Source organism: Cryphonectria parasitica (assembly GCF_011745365.1).
Source record: "Cryphonectria parasitica EP155 unplaced genomic scaffold M406scaffold_3, whole genome shotgun sequence".
Lineage (NCBI taxonomy): Eukaryota > Fungi > Ascomycota > Sordariomycetes > Diaporthales > Cryphonectriaceae > Cryphonectria > Cryphonectria parasitica.
The window spans coordinates 109085-124400 of NW_024468911.1; the positions used below are offsets into that span (position 1 = coordinate 109085).

Genomic DNA, 15316 nt, shown 5'->3' on the forward strand with positions numbered 1-15316 from the left:
TTGCAAAGTTGTTTAGTTTGGGTACATGAATTTGCATAATTATCTACAGGTCCCTTAGTCACTACTCTCGCCTTCAAGCTGTACACAATGGCCCATCCGGGCTTTCCACAAATTCCTCTGCTCCCACACATGTGGGACAGTAGAAGTGGGCATTCGGGTCATATTTCTTTTTGGTCGCCAGGTGGGTGCTGTAAAGAGAGCCGTAAAAGTCCTCGATGTAGTCAGGATCATTGCGGTCGGCTTCATTCATGTACGCCCCCGTTCCAGGTGCAAACGCCTTCATGTAAGCGCCCTTGGCTAGCATGTCTTGTTCAATGGACTGTCGCTCCTCGTTGGTTGTCTGAAGAGGAAGCTCCCGTATAGTAACAATGGCGTACGGGACCCGCCGCCAGGCCGGGAGCAGGCCCGAGAACTGATCCGCGGCGTCCTTGGCAACCTGGCCGCCGCCGACCATAAGCACGCAGTTGCTGTTGTACTGCCCAGGAAGAGCATCGCTGATAGTCTCGACCGCGCTGTGGACGGCTGAGAAGTTGCTGGTCTGGTTGCGCTCAATCAAGCGAGATGACATGATGAGCGTGTTCCCCTCAGGGCTGTCCAGGCCCATCTCGGTGTCGTAAAAGGACCAGTAGTCTGGATAAGTCACGTAGTTGTCCTGGATGAGGAGCGACGAGTTATATTGCTGCTGCAGTTCTTCGACTACGGGATCGAGAGCTGCACGGGCTACATCCTCACCCGAGCCGATGGTCCAGAAACTGTGTGTGTACCCTGACGTGGAGTTGTTCACAACAACAGTAGGGTAGTGGTTGTACCAGTAGGTGTAGCCGCCGACTCCGGCATCAATAAGGCTCGGATATTTCTGCAACATGAATGCGATGGACTCGAGAAGGGCCGAGGTATTCGATGCCTCTGTAGGGGGCACGATAGTAAGGTGGTGTGCCGTCACAACATCGACATTGGGATATGTCTTGACGGTGCTGCTGAGGGTGATGCCGTAGCCCGGCCCGCCGCCTCGCAAAGACCGGTACAGGTCCGAGTTCTGGCACGCATTGGCCGTCACGATCCTGCCGTCCGCCAGAAGCACCTCAGCCTCGAGGATTTGGTCTGCGCCGAACCCGTAGGCGTGAGTTGCGGGACCATGGCCACCCCCGGACGGCCAGCCGCCGATGGCACCGACGCCGATCGAGCCGCCGGTGGTGACGATGACATTGTTGGCTGCGGCTACCTTCGCGACGTCCTGCCACTCGTAGTTGCCGTCGATTCGGATCGCGCTGCCGTTCCAGCCTGGGCTGCTACAGTGGGTGGACGATGTGTAGGTGCTCTGGAATTCGATGCCGGCCCGGTAGTACCTGAGCCAGACCTCGAGACCACCATAGCCATCTGATCGGCCCAGGAGGTCATGGCCGGTTCCCGTAACTACCAGACGAATGTTGTGCTGTCTGGCAAACTGCGACGTGGCGTTGATGGCCGCTCTAGTGGTTGCGTTGACAGCGTAGACAGGGTTGATGCCCAATATGCAATCCCCCGGGGTCTCGCCCGCCGTGTAGTTGACAGGAGGGCAGGTGACATTGTATGGCAAGACCCTGCCGAGTGGGTTCGCCCTTTGGAAGGCCTCGACAGGCCACTCGTTCACAACGTAGTCGCAATCCACCAAGTCCTCGTCCTGGCCTGGGTAGCATGCGTTGGCTATAGGCGTGCTTTTGATCAAGCCGCCGCCCACCACCTCATCCAGTCCTTGCCAAGCAGACTCTGAGGGCCAACAATCGTCACCAGGAACCTTTTGGAACGTTAGATATAGTAGTGCACAACTTGGACGAGGGGATCCGTACGCATTTACAGGACTTTGCCGACGTGTTCTGGCCCAGAACACCGGTCAAGAATGAAGCAAGCAAAAGTATCGACTGCTTGTACATGTTGTATGCGGGGCTTGAGGTAACAGTGTCTACCAAATATCAAATGTGACCGTAATAGTTTGGTATCTTCCACGTGGCTGGGTCCAGATCGATGGCTTGGGATTTGCACAGGACTTCTTCATGCTAGCATTTTTATATCACGACGGGACTCTACGCACACGGGCAAAAGCGATTAGATCCGTGGCATTACGATTTTGACAAATTGTAAGGCCTAAATTGCCTCTTGACATACTGATGACCACCGGAGTTCTTGGACATTTAATTCCAGGATAAAGATCCTACGCTAATAGATATTTAGGATCGCGCCCCCTAGAGTCGAGTCGCGAGGGCTGCGTGAATTTCGGCCCCAAGGCATCAGCTTATGCGCTGATAGCCTGATAGTACAGTCGATAGAATCACGAATTTCACCGAAGGATGTTCACCCTAGCCCTGCTGCTGGAGCCGCGGTTGTGCCAGTCTCTGAATGAGTAAGACTCAAGTATATGTGGCTTGGATGGAATGTACTTACATACCTAGAAAATTAAAGAGAGCCGGGGGCTGGCCAGACGAGTTTCTGGAATCATACTCGAGCATATAAAAAGAGGCCTAAAGCCTTATAAGATTTCGCCACGCATGAACAGGTGGTTCCAAGAACGAGATACCTGCAGCTGAGCCTCAATGCTTGGCCCACGTGCGCTGCATTGTGATCTACGCTACCTACCAGGGTAGAGACCAGCATCTAGAGCAAATAGACATCCTGGAAGAATTAATGCTATCTGAAATCGCCGATGGTCTATTTCAAGGCACAAAGGCTCGCCGAAAGCTGGGTTTGAGGTCGACAACCAGTATCATTTGGGCACCATGTCTGGGAAATTTAAATGTCGTTATTATGAAACTATGGGATAATAGAAACATCTTTTTTTTTCTTTCTTTTTCAAAATGAATATTTTACGCGTGATATCTTGGTTTCGCAGTCGGGGTTGTCTGAGATATTTACTGTTAAAGTTGGGCAGGTCGCTGCAGACCGGGTAATTGCCTCGGTAGTTGGAAGGAAAAAAAGTCCTCCTTTTTGCATGTTGCTGTTTACAGATTCACACTAGGATTCCGCACTGAAACGTGATTGTTCTTCGATCGAGATCTGGCATACTATTTTAGAGGGGAAATTTAGGATATTAAAGAAGCAGCAAGCATGACAAGTCCGCCAAAGGCGTCCATGCCGGAACACCAGTCCTCCCAGTTCGCGATGCTCCTCGACAAATTTTCTGCATCCCCAGAGTCGTGAGATAACCATGCATCACTGCAAGACAGCCGCCCTTCATCCACCTTGACTAACTCGCCGTCTCGAGCCAGCCCAAAAGATATTTGGAGACCAGGCTCCTTCTGGCTTTCGGTTTTCCACGCAAACCCATCTGCCGCTTCCCAAAGCTGCCTCCTCGCCGGCAGCGGGGCGAGGACGAGGCCCGAGGGGAGATTGCAAAGAGCACCGGGCTCAAAATAGATGAGCATGTTGACTACGCGGTAGACTACGGCTAGCCTTTGATTGGATGGAGTAAGTAAGATGATTCCATCACCGGTCCATTTAGGAAGAGGTTGGAGAGACGGTCAGACCTTCGCCTAGATTCTCGAAAAATCCACTCCTCCCAGCTGGTCTGTAATCCTTTGTTGCATGACGCACACTGGGTATGACAGGTAACCTCACTTCGGGTGAGTTGCTGGGCCGTTAGCTGCGATGACATACATTAGTATACCATCTATCTGCAAGAAATTGTGATATGAAGGGAACCAAAGTGAAAACTTACGGTAACCGCTCTCACCAACAAGAAGTCAACGTTGTTGTGCTCAGTCTCGCCCTCGTTCAACCTGATGAGGACATAGATGGACAGGGCTTGTATGGCTGCAAGTAGTCCCCATCGGCTGAGCTGCTGATACTAGAAGATGAACCGCCCGTCAGCACCTCAGTTGGCCCCCAGCAGTGTGGGTCTCGACCAGGTTCAACATACATCTGCAATGACGCGTTCACATTCCATCCGCACGTTCTTCCAAAAAAGATTCCGACTCCCGCGGACGTCGCTGCTGATCATGTGCACCAAGCTTATGCAGTTGGTCAGTGGTTCCATATGGACGCTCTCTATGTCGAGCGACAGCAGATATGGGTGAACAAAAGGCGGAAGGGCATTATGACGCAGCATCATGACAGGATAAGACTTGAGGGTATGAAGAATGAGACTGGCAACCCTCTGTGTCCCACGTTGTATGTTTGGGCGCTGGACCAGTGATCGAACTGTGGACGTCGGTGAGTTCGGTATCGAGGGTGTGGCTGGTATCGAAGACTCTGGAGTGGATAGGCCTTGTCGTGGCTGGAATGCCGAAGCCACTGACTGCTGAAACAAATTTGGAGATTCCGGCGAAAGGTAAGAGTCGTCAGTGTGTGTGTCCAAGAAGTCAGGCAAGTTGATGCCGGCGTTATTCCACCCGAGAAAGTCGCCTCCAAGGTTTACAAAGTCCTGGCCCGGCAGCCCAGCAAGAGCCCCATCGAGGAGCAGCTGATCGCTGCTGCTTACTTGCTGGGTACCGCCGACAGCAGGACGGCCTGTCAAAGGGGTAAGCGTCATGTTCTGCTGCCTGGCCGGGTCACTACCGGTCTGCTGGGTTCCTGACGACGCAGCTCTGGGGGTGCCCGCTGGATAGTGGCATTCAATGGCTTTGGTTGTGCATCTCGAGCATCCTGGATGCCTCTTATCGCAACCCGCTTTCACCTTCGCGCAGGGAATGCAAGAACGGAGTCGGCTGGTCGTGGTGGCGCCCCGAGAACGACAATAGTATACATGTCTCTTGAGCGTGGACTCTTCATGGATGCCAGGTTGTCAGTCATGGTCTCAATTTTGCCCGGCGGGGGGGAGCTGAGCAACCCACGCTTATCAAACGGCTTGCTGCATTGTCCGCACCGCAGGACGGACGGTACATCGGATGCATTCATTTCAAAACAGACCGGACAAGATGGCGGAACCTGCAGAGGAAGAACAACCTTGGGCAGTTTCAGAGTTGCAGAGGACAGGAAGTGTAGCATTTCTTGAAATCCCCGTCAGCTTGCTTATTCATTATCCCCCCGAGGGCCATGAAACAACTCGGTCACGCCACTGCTACGGCGGTACACTGCCATGTGACGAAACAGGAATGGCTCCAGGGCCCTGAACACCTTGTACTCTGCTGTGTAAGCAGACTCATGCGTCCGGGTATGTCCGGTTTAGGCAAAGTACTTGCCAATCTGTGTACCTTTTGTCAGCACTTGTCGGATAGTGTCAAATTGAAATGTCCGCCGCGACGGGCGGGACAATTTTGCAACGGCGCCGCGTTGACGTCGCGACGGCCTCCACCAACCAAGAATGTTATTTGCCGCCCCTGCCAAGAGTTCTCCGGCTACAGAGCACGCTTGCAGCACTTGAGTGTTGTTTTGCTATCACATGCCATAGAAATTTGAACATTTGAGACGCTTCATCGCAATGTTGAGTGCTGGGAACCCCGTGTCAACACTCTGTTTGTTTTTTTTTTTTTTTACAAATATCCTCACTGCCCCAGAGAATTCTGTTATCCTCGGACCATTTTCCCTTTGGAATCATATGTCGTTGACTATCTGACCCGTTCCATCCTACGAATCACAACCCACCATGGCCGATGCTCCAGCTTACCCGTCCCCCACCAAGACGTGGCATACGACGGCCCAGCCCTCTGCATCATACAAGCGTCCTGAGCTGTCTGCCAAAGGGAAGTCCGTGCTGGTCACAGGAGGTGGCAGCACCGGGATCGGTGGAGAGACGGCGCGCCACTTCGCCGCCGCTGGTGCGTCCCGGATTGCGCTTCTCGGCCGCCGGGAGAAGCCTCTCCAGGAGAACAAGGCCTTCATCGAGAAAACGTACCCGGGTGTCGAGGTCGTCATCATCTCGGCCGACATCACCAAGAAGAGCGACGTGGATGCGGCTTTTGCCAAATTTGCCGGCAGCGGCAAGATTGACACTTTGATTCACAGCGCCGCCACCATTGGACCCAAGGACGCCGTGACCAACGTGGACGGCCCAGCGTTCCTTGACGCCATACAGACCAACCTCGCCGGATCTTTGTACGTCTCGCAGGCCTTCATCCGCCATGCGGCCTCGGATGGTGTCGCCGTCGCCATCAACTCATGGGGCGCCCACCTTAGTCTCAACGATTTCTTTGCTTCCTATTGCGTCGCCAAGATGGCCGTATACCGGCTCTGGGATACCGTGGCCATCGCGCACCCGAATCTGAGCATCTTCCATACCCAGCCTGGCGTCATACTCACTGAGATGAACCTGAGCACGGGAGGCGCCGAAAGCTTCAAGGACATCAAGACCGACGACGGTAAGTAAAAACTTCCTGCTCCCGCTTCCAAGGTTGTCCATCAAGCTGACCTCTCTCTCTCAGTGTCCCTGCCTGCCAGCTTCAATCTGTGGCTTGCAAGCCCTGAAGCCCGGTTTCTAAAGAGCAAGTTCCTCTGGTGCAACTGGGATATAGACGAGCTCAAGGCTCGAGCGAAGGAGATCGAAAGCGGACAATTTCTCAGCATTGACCTTGTCGGATGGCCGTTCAAGAACGCTGCGTAGAGACTTCTGTCTACCTTGAGCTTGATATAATTACCTCGCTAGGGCCTACGTTTCTAGAGGGCTGAGATACTAGGCCGGAATCAATGAACATCAATTTTCATTCATTTGCTTGGGTATGAAGCTGCCGACGGGATGACTTGGTGATTATCTATGCATACTTGTTCTTCTCGTAATTAGTGTGTACTCGTTCATCCAATGCTGTCTTTTCAGCCAATAACTATAACCCGGTTTGGACAAGACATGGCTCTATTCCTAGTACAACTAGATGAGAAAGCCTGAGCTTACCAGTGGCCGTAGGGAAGCGAAGCCTGGCGAAACCCCTTAGTTCTCACTTGAAGGGGGCTTGGGATTGCACACCCTAGACTTTCTACACAGTCAGCCAGATACGGAATGCTATCAGATACACGCACATGAAGGAATGCGTGCGAGCACGAAAGCATTCCTACCATGAAAATGCACAAAACATTCTGTCTTATATTTGAATATTCCGATTTTCTTCTATGCTTTCCTTGTATTCAAATATATATAAGAAAGCTGGGTCCGTTGTGCTGGAATAACCGAATAATTCATCCTCAAAGCTTCTACATAGGTAAACTGTAGTAAACTAGTCACCGGTGATGTTGATAATCCTTCGAACAAAATAAACAGGAGACATCGTCATATCTACAACAATCTGTGGGCACCGGTACTTTTACAAGCAACATCTTTGATCGATGTGCACTTGCCCTGCGGTACCTGTAAGCTCGGTAGAAATTAAAGAGCTCAAAGCTACCGAATTTGATGTACGTGCAGGAATTGCTACATGTTACCCTGCCTGGGGCGAAGGAAGCAGTCCTCTCACTGTGTGAAGTCACGTCCTCGCTGACTTATTGCGTCATAAGTCAGCGATCGGAAAACAGAGTTCGAGATCTGATCTCAACATTCCTTCCAAGATTGACATACTACCGAGCTGTACATTACACTTCAGTGTATGTTTACCCGATTGGTGTTTAAGTATTCCATATTATCACGTATGTTAAGTAGCAAATTGTTGAGCGCGGCTTGTGAATCTTGAGATTTGTCGTCCCTCCAACAATAAAATAAAACACCAAAACAAACCAAAAAACAAAAACAAAACAACGCCAAAATGAGAGCTCCTACATCCATCTTGTACGCTCTGACGGTTGCGGCGGGAATCACCAACACCAATGCCGATCCTGTCGCCCCTCCACTGACCTACCTATTGACGGCCCACGTTGACGCTGGAGACACCATTGTCGTCGGACCCGAAGATGGAGGCACCAGAGTCGCGCTACCCATAAACGGCGGGACTTTCTCGGGGCCACTGCTTAATGGAACTATCGCGGCCACGGGTGTAGACGCCGGCCTGTATACAGCAGACAATAAATTCTACCCAGACGGCATCTCAGTGTTCGAGACGAGCGACGGTGCCAAGATCCTCTGGCGGGATCATGGTTACCAGACATCCGACACCATATACGGTTCAGTTACCTTTAGCACTGGTTCCGAGAAGTATTCCTGGCTCAATACGGTGGTTGCAATCAGCAGTGCCGCATTCGGAACCGGGAACAGCTCAACTGTGGGCGTGGACATTTTTATTGTAAGATCCACCCTGTAAAGAGCTCCGCCGCCTGGCAAGTCCTGCTTAGGTATTCAGTGAAAATACTAATTTGGTCCAGGTCGGCAATGATATCGCTTACTAGTATTGATGAGGGAGCCTGACTGTTTCTGGAGAGGCTTAAAGGCGCCCCGGATGTCCCATCCCAAGTGCTTCAGACGATGGGTTTAGGGAACAGCATCAAGATCCAAGACGGTTTGGAGCTGAACAATACAAGATCCATAGATTGCATGTTTCTTTCGCGATAATTTAACCATAATCCGACGTGAATCAAAATCTGGGTGATCTCAGCTGAGAATCTACACCAAGAGATGCAGGTTGGATCGCTAGTTACCTATCCATAATTATCCCGACTCCAGAATGACTTTTATTGTTACTACTCAAGGATGCAATCAACGAGTAAAGTAGCTGTGCATATGCATGATTGAATAATTAAGGCCAACTCACAGTGGCTGTAATTTACATGGTCTCCCCCTCCCTAATTTCTAGCTAAACGGTCCACTTTTGTCGCCTTACCTTTTGTTCAACTGTTGTGAACCTTCCTCCTGCTTGGGCCTAGGTGGGAGGTGGTAGTGGAGCTTGAAAGGTCATTGGGGCTCAAGTGTTTCCTAGGTCGTTCTGCCATTGGCGTCAAAACATGATCCGGAGGTAAATACACATTGGAAACTTTCCAAATAGTGTAGATCGAGGCGATCTAATGCTTCTACCCAATTATCTTTTCCCGTCCCTCTAGGGTGTTTGCACACAGTACACCTTGCCAGCCCACCATGTATGCTAGCGGAACGAGCTCGTGGGCCGAACCCCCAGTCCACTCTTTTCGTATGCCATGTCAACCATCCTCATCTGCTTCACCGAGTCTTCTCCAGTGACCCAATAATGAGTCTTTCGACCTTTGATGCGGTTGACAAAGGCTTCGAGTTGGTATCGATAGGACATCCACCAATCCTCCCCAGCCTGGTCAGCGAATTCACCACCAGCGTCCCTATGAGTGTAGGCCTTGTAGGAGTTTGACTCGACCCACGATCTGATTGGTCGGCCATCCGCTTTGTTTCGGATCACATACGAGTCCTTGACGTCAATACGATGCCACAGGACAGCATGCATACACCCGTGGAGCGTGACCTGCCGCTGTTTAACAGTTCTGTTAGTATCAAACTAGCTTGTCTATGAATACAAGGCAGGAGGAAGTTCCAAAGTATCGTAGAGAGCACTGCACTGGACCTTGCGAGGCTGGTGGTTTATCTGTTCTTTGCTCTCTTTTCTTTGCTTCGTTGCCGAAACAGCGGTGTGGCGAAGGAGGTAAATCAGGAAAATGTGAAAATCAAGGGTTCAGTCCAGATTCTTACCGTACGGACTTTCTCTTGTGTGTCCAGAAGCGTCTTGTCAGGCACGACAACTTCTTTATGCGTAACCCTAGCCTCAGATGGCTTCCACAGAATGGGGCCTCGGATGGTGGTCGTAGCCTCGCCGATACCGTTGGGGAACCGGAACTGGGCCTTGAAAGTGTAATCGCACCGGTCGTGGACACCGTCGCCGAGCACCTGGGTATCGCAGCTTAGGCACTCTTCTGGCTCTCCCCCAAAGATCATGCGCATCAGCGCAAAGTTGTATGTCCCCAACGCCATGATACTGCCACCGCCCATATTGTAATTGTACTCCAGGTCATCCTTGCTCACGAACCACCATGGGACCATAGAGTCGGTGTAAACATGTACAACGTCCGCCGGGGTGACGAAGGTCAGGAATTTCTGCACAGAGGGGTGGAAGCGGTTGTGAAAGGCTTCCAGAAGCACTGGGGGGTTGGGCTCGGCCGACAGTTCCGGTATGTTGAAGAGCATGTTCGCTTCAGTAGAATTATCGACAGACGGTTTCTCGACGAGGACGTGCTTTCCCGCGCGAATAGAGCGGACGGCCCACTCGTAATGAAGGGCATTAGGCAGTGGGATGAAAATGGCATCGATGTCTGGGTCATCCAGAATGTCTGTGATAGATGCAAGTCAGTCTCACCCTTTCCGCACAAATCTCAATCCGAGAACGGTCCAGGCTCAGGGGCTTAGTTAGGGTCTGCTGAGATCGAATGTCCGCTGGTCCAAAAGATACCGAGTAACCTGGGGTCGGCATCCAGCAGGACATCGTACCCTGATAAGTATCCCGAACATCAGGGATACCGTGTTTCTTGGCGAATTCTTCAGCACGGGCACGATCCCTAGCGGCGACTGCTTGCACAATAACTTCAGGATGTGAATTGGCCGCCGTAATCAACGCCATAGGCCTGTGTTCATTGCATGTCAATACATGATGTACAGAGACATTTCACGTGAAGAAAGAACTCACGTGATCTTAGCAGCCCCAAAGACACCAAATCTGATAGCATCTTTCTTTTTCTCAGCCTCAGGAGGGCTGAAAGAAGTGTACACGCGTTTGAGCAGCGAGAACATATTACAAATTCGTCTTCCGACAGGACAGAATGTATATCTCAGTGGTAAATGCAACAATCTCACAGTTGGGAAAAAGGACTTCAATGCAACTTTTAACAAGGAGATACCTAGATATGTTGATGGCCTCTACGTGGAGTTTTGACGAGACTAGGCAGCTTCATTCTGGACGTGTAGAAATTATTAAACGTCAGCGCCGACTTCAGCATCGGGCTCATTCCGACGAGTGGATTCCTAAAGTTACTTGAGTGATCATCTGGATGCAGCCAACCACAATCGCAAGAAATCGCCGGCTTTTCCAGCGAATTGCATACCCTAGCATACTAGCAACATTGATCTTCATAGTACCAAGGTATACACCGAAATAAAACGCCGATAATAGTTTGGGGCGTTCATGCAGCAGTTGACATCTGGAAGAAACATTCTAAGAGAAGCGGCGTAAGGGAAGATTAGCTCTAATTTGGGCTAGCATAATGCAGTTGGCTAAGCTAACACAAGATACTCTGCTTGCAGATTACTCTATGGATATTAAATATTAAAAGCCCTAACCCTGAGTGTGTTATTCCGAAGCCATTTGCTTCAAAACAGCTACTTAGAGAACAGACAAGTATGCCCTCTATAATGTACTTGAATGCATTGCGTAGCTAAGAGCTATTGATACATGCTATTGACAATATATGAATTATGTAACAAAAAGAAAAAGAACAAAAAAAAGCAGTGTTACGCTTGCAATCTAATACTAACTAGGTTTTGATTAAGTTACTCGAAGCTTGATCATTAATAGCTTGGGCACGCATGTCTTCCTCAATTGCTGTCAGAGCAATGCCGTATTCGTCCCGAAGCTGGTCAGCCTCCTCAATCCGTCCTTCAGCAATTAAACATCTCCAGAAACTACCGCCTGCCTGTATAGTTTCTGCGTGATCGCGGCCGCGCAAGACTGACATCTTAGCCAAGGCGTTCTCGTTCCTCTCATGGGCCTTCGTTAATTGACCGTCTAGCCTCAACGCTCGGGCAAGCATTATCTCACACCTGAGATTTTTGGGATGTTCCGGCCCCAGCACCTGCGAGCGACCATCCCAGACTTCCTGGTGCATCATTATCGCCGTCTTCGTTTCACCGAGTTTTGCTAGGGTGACGGCTAGCTCTTGTTTGGCCTCCAACGTTCTCAAATCACGCTCTCCGTTCGTTTTTGTCAAGATAGCCACCGCCGCCTCCTCAAGCTCCCTTGCGCTGTGTAAATTTCCCTTATGGTATTCGATTGTCGCTAAGTGCGCAGAGGCTGATGCTGCTTCTTTGCTCTCTGCACCTTTCAGAGATCGAAATGTTTCAAGCCCGCGGACACGCATCTCAAAGGACATGTCGAGAAGGTCGGAAGCCTGGTCGCTCATTTTCCCAAGTTCTGCCTCGTACGCCTGGCCTCTATAAGTCAAGGCCAAATCTACCAGCAAGAGAGCTCCTTCAATGTCATCAACGATAAAATCAGATTGTTTGAGAATAGCCTCTTGAATGTCTCTTGCCTCGGATAGTTGATCTTTTAAGAACATGGTCTTACTAAGCTGGCGTAGAGCTGATCGTTTTTCCGGACTGTTACAACGCATCAAAGCTATATACCGACGTTGTAATTCTTCGGCCAAGTTATACTGATTGTCGCTTGCAAAGAAGTTGGCTAGCATCAGAGCAGAAGAAGCCCTGGTCCAGATTTGATCAGATACCTTGACATCCTGCTCTGGCAGCCATTTCTCGCAGTTGTTGTAACATCCCTCGACGTGGGGCCGAAGCAGATGATGTTGCCGGGATGGACCTCGGAGAATAGGCCATTCAGGTCCGTACGAGTCCAATGAGCAGGCCAAAACCTCAACAGCTAGAGCGACAAAGGACCGGCATTCGTTGTCCGGTTGTCGGTGTTAAATCCAGTCCCGAATCACGGGATGCAGCTGCCATGCGATTCCTCCCTTGTCTGACTGGTAGTCTTGGATTAAGGAAAGATTCCCCATTTCACATATACATTCTGTGAAAATGTACGAGTCAAACTGCCGGGACTCCAGGTCGAAGAACATATCTGTCCAAGCTGGTTTGCTCCGATCACTGTAGAAGTAAGCCACGAATAACCCCTGGGTGAGTGCCGCTGGGCCAAGGACGGCACTGAGCGTCAGAAGTTGCACTTTGGCCGGAAACCAGGTTCAACGACAGCTTTTTTCTTCCTTTCTTTTCCTTCCTTTTCCTTCCCTAAGCGCAGTCCAATACAGTTCATTTCCCATCTAATCTGAACGGCCGATAAACCTGAACACCATAGCTTTGACCTGCTCTGGGTCCTGACTTTCGAGATCTCCGGGAAGGAATTCTTTGGCAGCCGTGACAAAGCTTCCATGAAACGTCGCCGTCGATGTCCCGTCTATCCAGAGCACCCCTGAAAACAATTCTCCGGAGTGGCGACAATAGTACAACGCGAGCTGGGTTTTCCCAGACCCCCCCTTACCGTGAAGCACTAATCTTGATGGCCGTTGGGCATCTCGGAATTTCTTGAAATGTTTGTCTATCTGGGACATTTCAGTCCTGCGTACGAAACTGAACTCATCTCTGGGATGATTGGGGAACGACACTGGCCTGTCTAGGCTATTTGGTGGTAACTTTAAGGCACTCAGGTTGTCGGTCGATGGTATAACACTGGCAGACACTGAACTGGATAGGTGAGTAAGTATTCCCCAAGAAACTACTACACAGCTACCCAGCAAGGCAGCTACTTAGTCATTGGACGTACATAATGATTTGGCAGGTAAAACCTGAGAAGGGCACCCCAACAATGCCTTCACCACCTCGTCAAGTTGAATGCTTACTTCTTTTGCCGCAGATAAGCTCTCGTGTGAGCCTCCACTTCTCCGAGACGAGAGCACTCGTTGAGTCCAATGGCTCCCAGCTCGTACCCTGCGTTGAAACGATGATACATTCTGCCGTAATTTCTGAACTGCTCTGTCATCTGGTCTGCTACTTCATCGCAGTCCGTAACCATTCTCGCTATAGCCTGAACCAGATCCTTGGGAAGGACTCGCTGGTATCCTTTGAGGGGCTGGAACCCTGCTGTCAGGCGCATACCGGTACCAATGCTCAATATGCAGCCTACTTCCTGACTACCCATGAACTCTCGTAAGGCCTCGGAAAGAACGTGTCGGATTGGGTTGTTGCATCCTAAAGCGCCGTCTACGAAGTGTTGCTGTCTCAGAGGCTCTCCTATCGTGACGCGTTTGAAGAGGTGGGGGGCTGCTGAGGTTGCACGAGCAGCCTCCCATATCTTGCAGTTGTAATTTGCGTCTTTGGTCGGTAGCCAGTCGCGGAAATTCGTCGGGGTTTTGTTCATATGTCGAGCTTCAACGGCACACACGATACTACATAAACATGATGAGCTCGGCTTTGCCACGGGCACAGAGGAAGATTCATTCAATGCGCACGTACCTTTTACACGGAAAGTTTAGTCCGGGGTTATACATCAAATCGTCGGCGTGCCCGCTCCCCAGCTTCTCCTCAAGGACTCTCTTGATCGAGTTCTCCAACGTAGAAGCTTTGAAGCGACCATCTTTCCAGGCCATTTTTGATGTCGTGAAGACCTCATTTGCGATTTTACAGTAGCATGATATGGCGGCCTTGGTACTCAGCCATAGTCGTCCAAGAAGAAGCACAATGAGACTATCTCACGTGAGATTTAATAAAACTATTTGAATGGTGTCGGTGCTTTGAACATCACAGAAGAAAACAACCCCACCCTCCTGTACTTGTGCCTCCCATAAGATGGAAAACATCGGCTGGTAGAATCTCTGGGACTTGACAGACCATCTGCAGTCTGTGCATGATCTCATCGAGTATCAAGAGCTCAGACAGGCCTATAGCGCATTCAGTAAGAATATCAACAGCAAACTGATAGCAAAATATGCTTGCCTCGAATTCCTCCACCATCTGCGATAACCAGCGGTCAGTGCCGACTCTCAAGAAACTCTGACAATGATTTCTTGTCCGGGTCCGGATACTGACCAAGTGACAACAGGCACAAGACCTTTTCCTTCCTTGGGAGAATCACGCTCGTTTCCATGACAGATTCCCTCTCAAATTTGCGTTAGGTTTGTTTGGATAGCGACTTTCTCTTCATGTCTGGGCTGCATACGAGTCTCCAATAGACCAGCGCTCTTCGCTGTAAATGCTCCAATTTGCCGGGGGTTATTCCTCCTCTTTGACAAAAAGGCCTGACCCAGAGCCTGACCCAGAATCAGACCAAGTGCCTCGTTCATCATAGCGTCTTATGACTTGGGTGTCAGCTGACGACACGCATACCCTCATACAGATAATTTAGCTCTTCGCCCCAGAAGCTCAAAGCGTCCCACACCACCACAAGCCTCGTTTATGAGAAAAGATCGAGGTGTGCCCGAAGAAAAGATCCTTCGGAGGAGGTCTGTCCAATAAGTTGACAGCGCAATACACCATCGAAAGCCTTAATCTTTGAGGAGAATGTCTCGCCCCGGGTCCGAAATCGTTCCGGTTTCCAGCTAGCTCTAACCAAAACGGCCTCCCAGCAGCCTCATTGGAATATAAAGGATCGTTGAGCTCAGGCTCCCTACTTGTCTGTTCTTCTGCTCTTGTGCATTTCTTGCTCAAATATCTTCACATCATCATAACAATTTCATTTCGAAACTCAATATCAACCCTGTCTATCCGGTTTCGGTCGGTCCTCGGTCCAGTGTACACCATGCCATCCGAGAAGTCTCGCGGCAA

General features: G+C 50.5%; 6 protein-coding genes across 6 annotated transcripts; 2 read left to right on the plus strand and 4 right to left on the minus strand.

Annotated features, from left to right (window-relative positions):
• Positions 1 to 73: 73 nt before the first annotated feature.
• M406DRAFT_350192 (FAD-binding domain-containing protein) lies at positions 74 to 1910 on the minus strand (the record flags this gene model as incomplete). Its single annotated transcript, XM_040922531.1, has 2 exons — positions 74 to 1774; positions 1827 to 1910. 2 exons carry the CDS (start codon positions 1908 to 1910, stop codon positions 74 to 76), a joined length of 1785 nt encoding a protein of 594 aa, XP_040777607.1.
• Positions 1911 to 2994: 1084 nt separating this feature from the next.
• On the minus strand, positions 2995 to 4837 carry M406DRAFT_321284 (uncharacterized protein). The gene is made up of 4 exons (XM_040919490.1): positions 3890 to 4837; positions 3689 to 3817; positions 3498 to 3613; positions 2995 to 3423 (listed from the first exon to the last, which is right to left on the minus strand). Exons 1-4 carry the CDS (start codon positions 4499 to 4501, stop codon positions 3054 to 3056), a joined length of 1227 nt encoding a protein of 408 aa, XP_040777608.1. The 5' UTR covers positions 4502 to 4837; the 3' UTR covers positions 2995 to 3053.
• A 487-nt stretch (positions 4838 to 5324) lies between these two features.
• On the plus strand, positions 5325 to 6695 carry M406DRAFT_355290 (NAD(P)-binding protein). Its single transcript, XM_040923132.1, has 2 exons — positions 5325 to 6266; positions 6330 to 6695. The coding sequence occupies exons 1-2, from the start codon at positions 5555 to 5557 to the stop codon at positions 6506 to 6508; spliced, it is 891 nt and encodes a 296-aa protein (XP_040777609.1). The 5' UTR covers positions 5325 to 5554; the 3' UTR covers positions 6509 to 6695.
• An 851-nt stretch (positions 6696 to 7546) lies between these two features.
• M406DRAFT_355303 (uncharacterized protein) lies at positions 7547 to 8508 on the plus strand. Its single transcript, XM_040923133.1, has 2 exons — positions 7547 to 8108; positions 8188 to 8508. Exons 1-2 carry the CDS (start codon positions 7635 to 7637, stop codon positions 8209 to 8211), a joined length of 498 nt encoding a protein of 165 aa, XP_040777610.1. The 5' UTR covers positions 7547 to 7634; the 3' UTR covers positions 8212 to 8508.
• A 24-nt stretch (positions 8509 to 8532) lies between these two features.
• Positions 8533 to 10685, minus strand: M406DRAFT_355307 (oxidoreductase domain-containing protein). Its single transcript, XM_040923134.1, has 4 exons — positions 10461 to 10685; positions 10265 to 10398; positions 9473 to 10107; positions 8533 to 9254 (listed from the first exon to the last, which is right to left on the minus strand). The coding sequence occupies exons 1-4, from the start codon at positions 10562 to 10564 to the stop codon at positions 8901 to 8903; spliced, it is 1227 nt and encodes a 408-aa protein (XP_040777611.1). The 5' UTR covers positions 10565 to 10685; the 3' UTR covers positions 8533 to 8900.
• A 619-nt stretch (positions 10686 to 11304) lies between these two features.
• On the minus strand, positions 11305 to 14142 carry M406DRAFT_76171 (uncharacterized protein; the record flags this gene model as incomplete). The annotated part of the gene is made up of 4 exons (XM_040925936.1): positions 11305 to 12422; positions 13038 to 13240; positions 13396 to 13941; positions 14009 to 14142. 4 exons carry the CDS (start codon positions 14140 to 14142, stop codon positions 11305 to 11307), a joined length of 2001 nt encoding a protein of 666 aa, XP_040777612.1.
• Positions 14143 to 15316: the final 1174 nt, after the last annotated feature.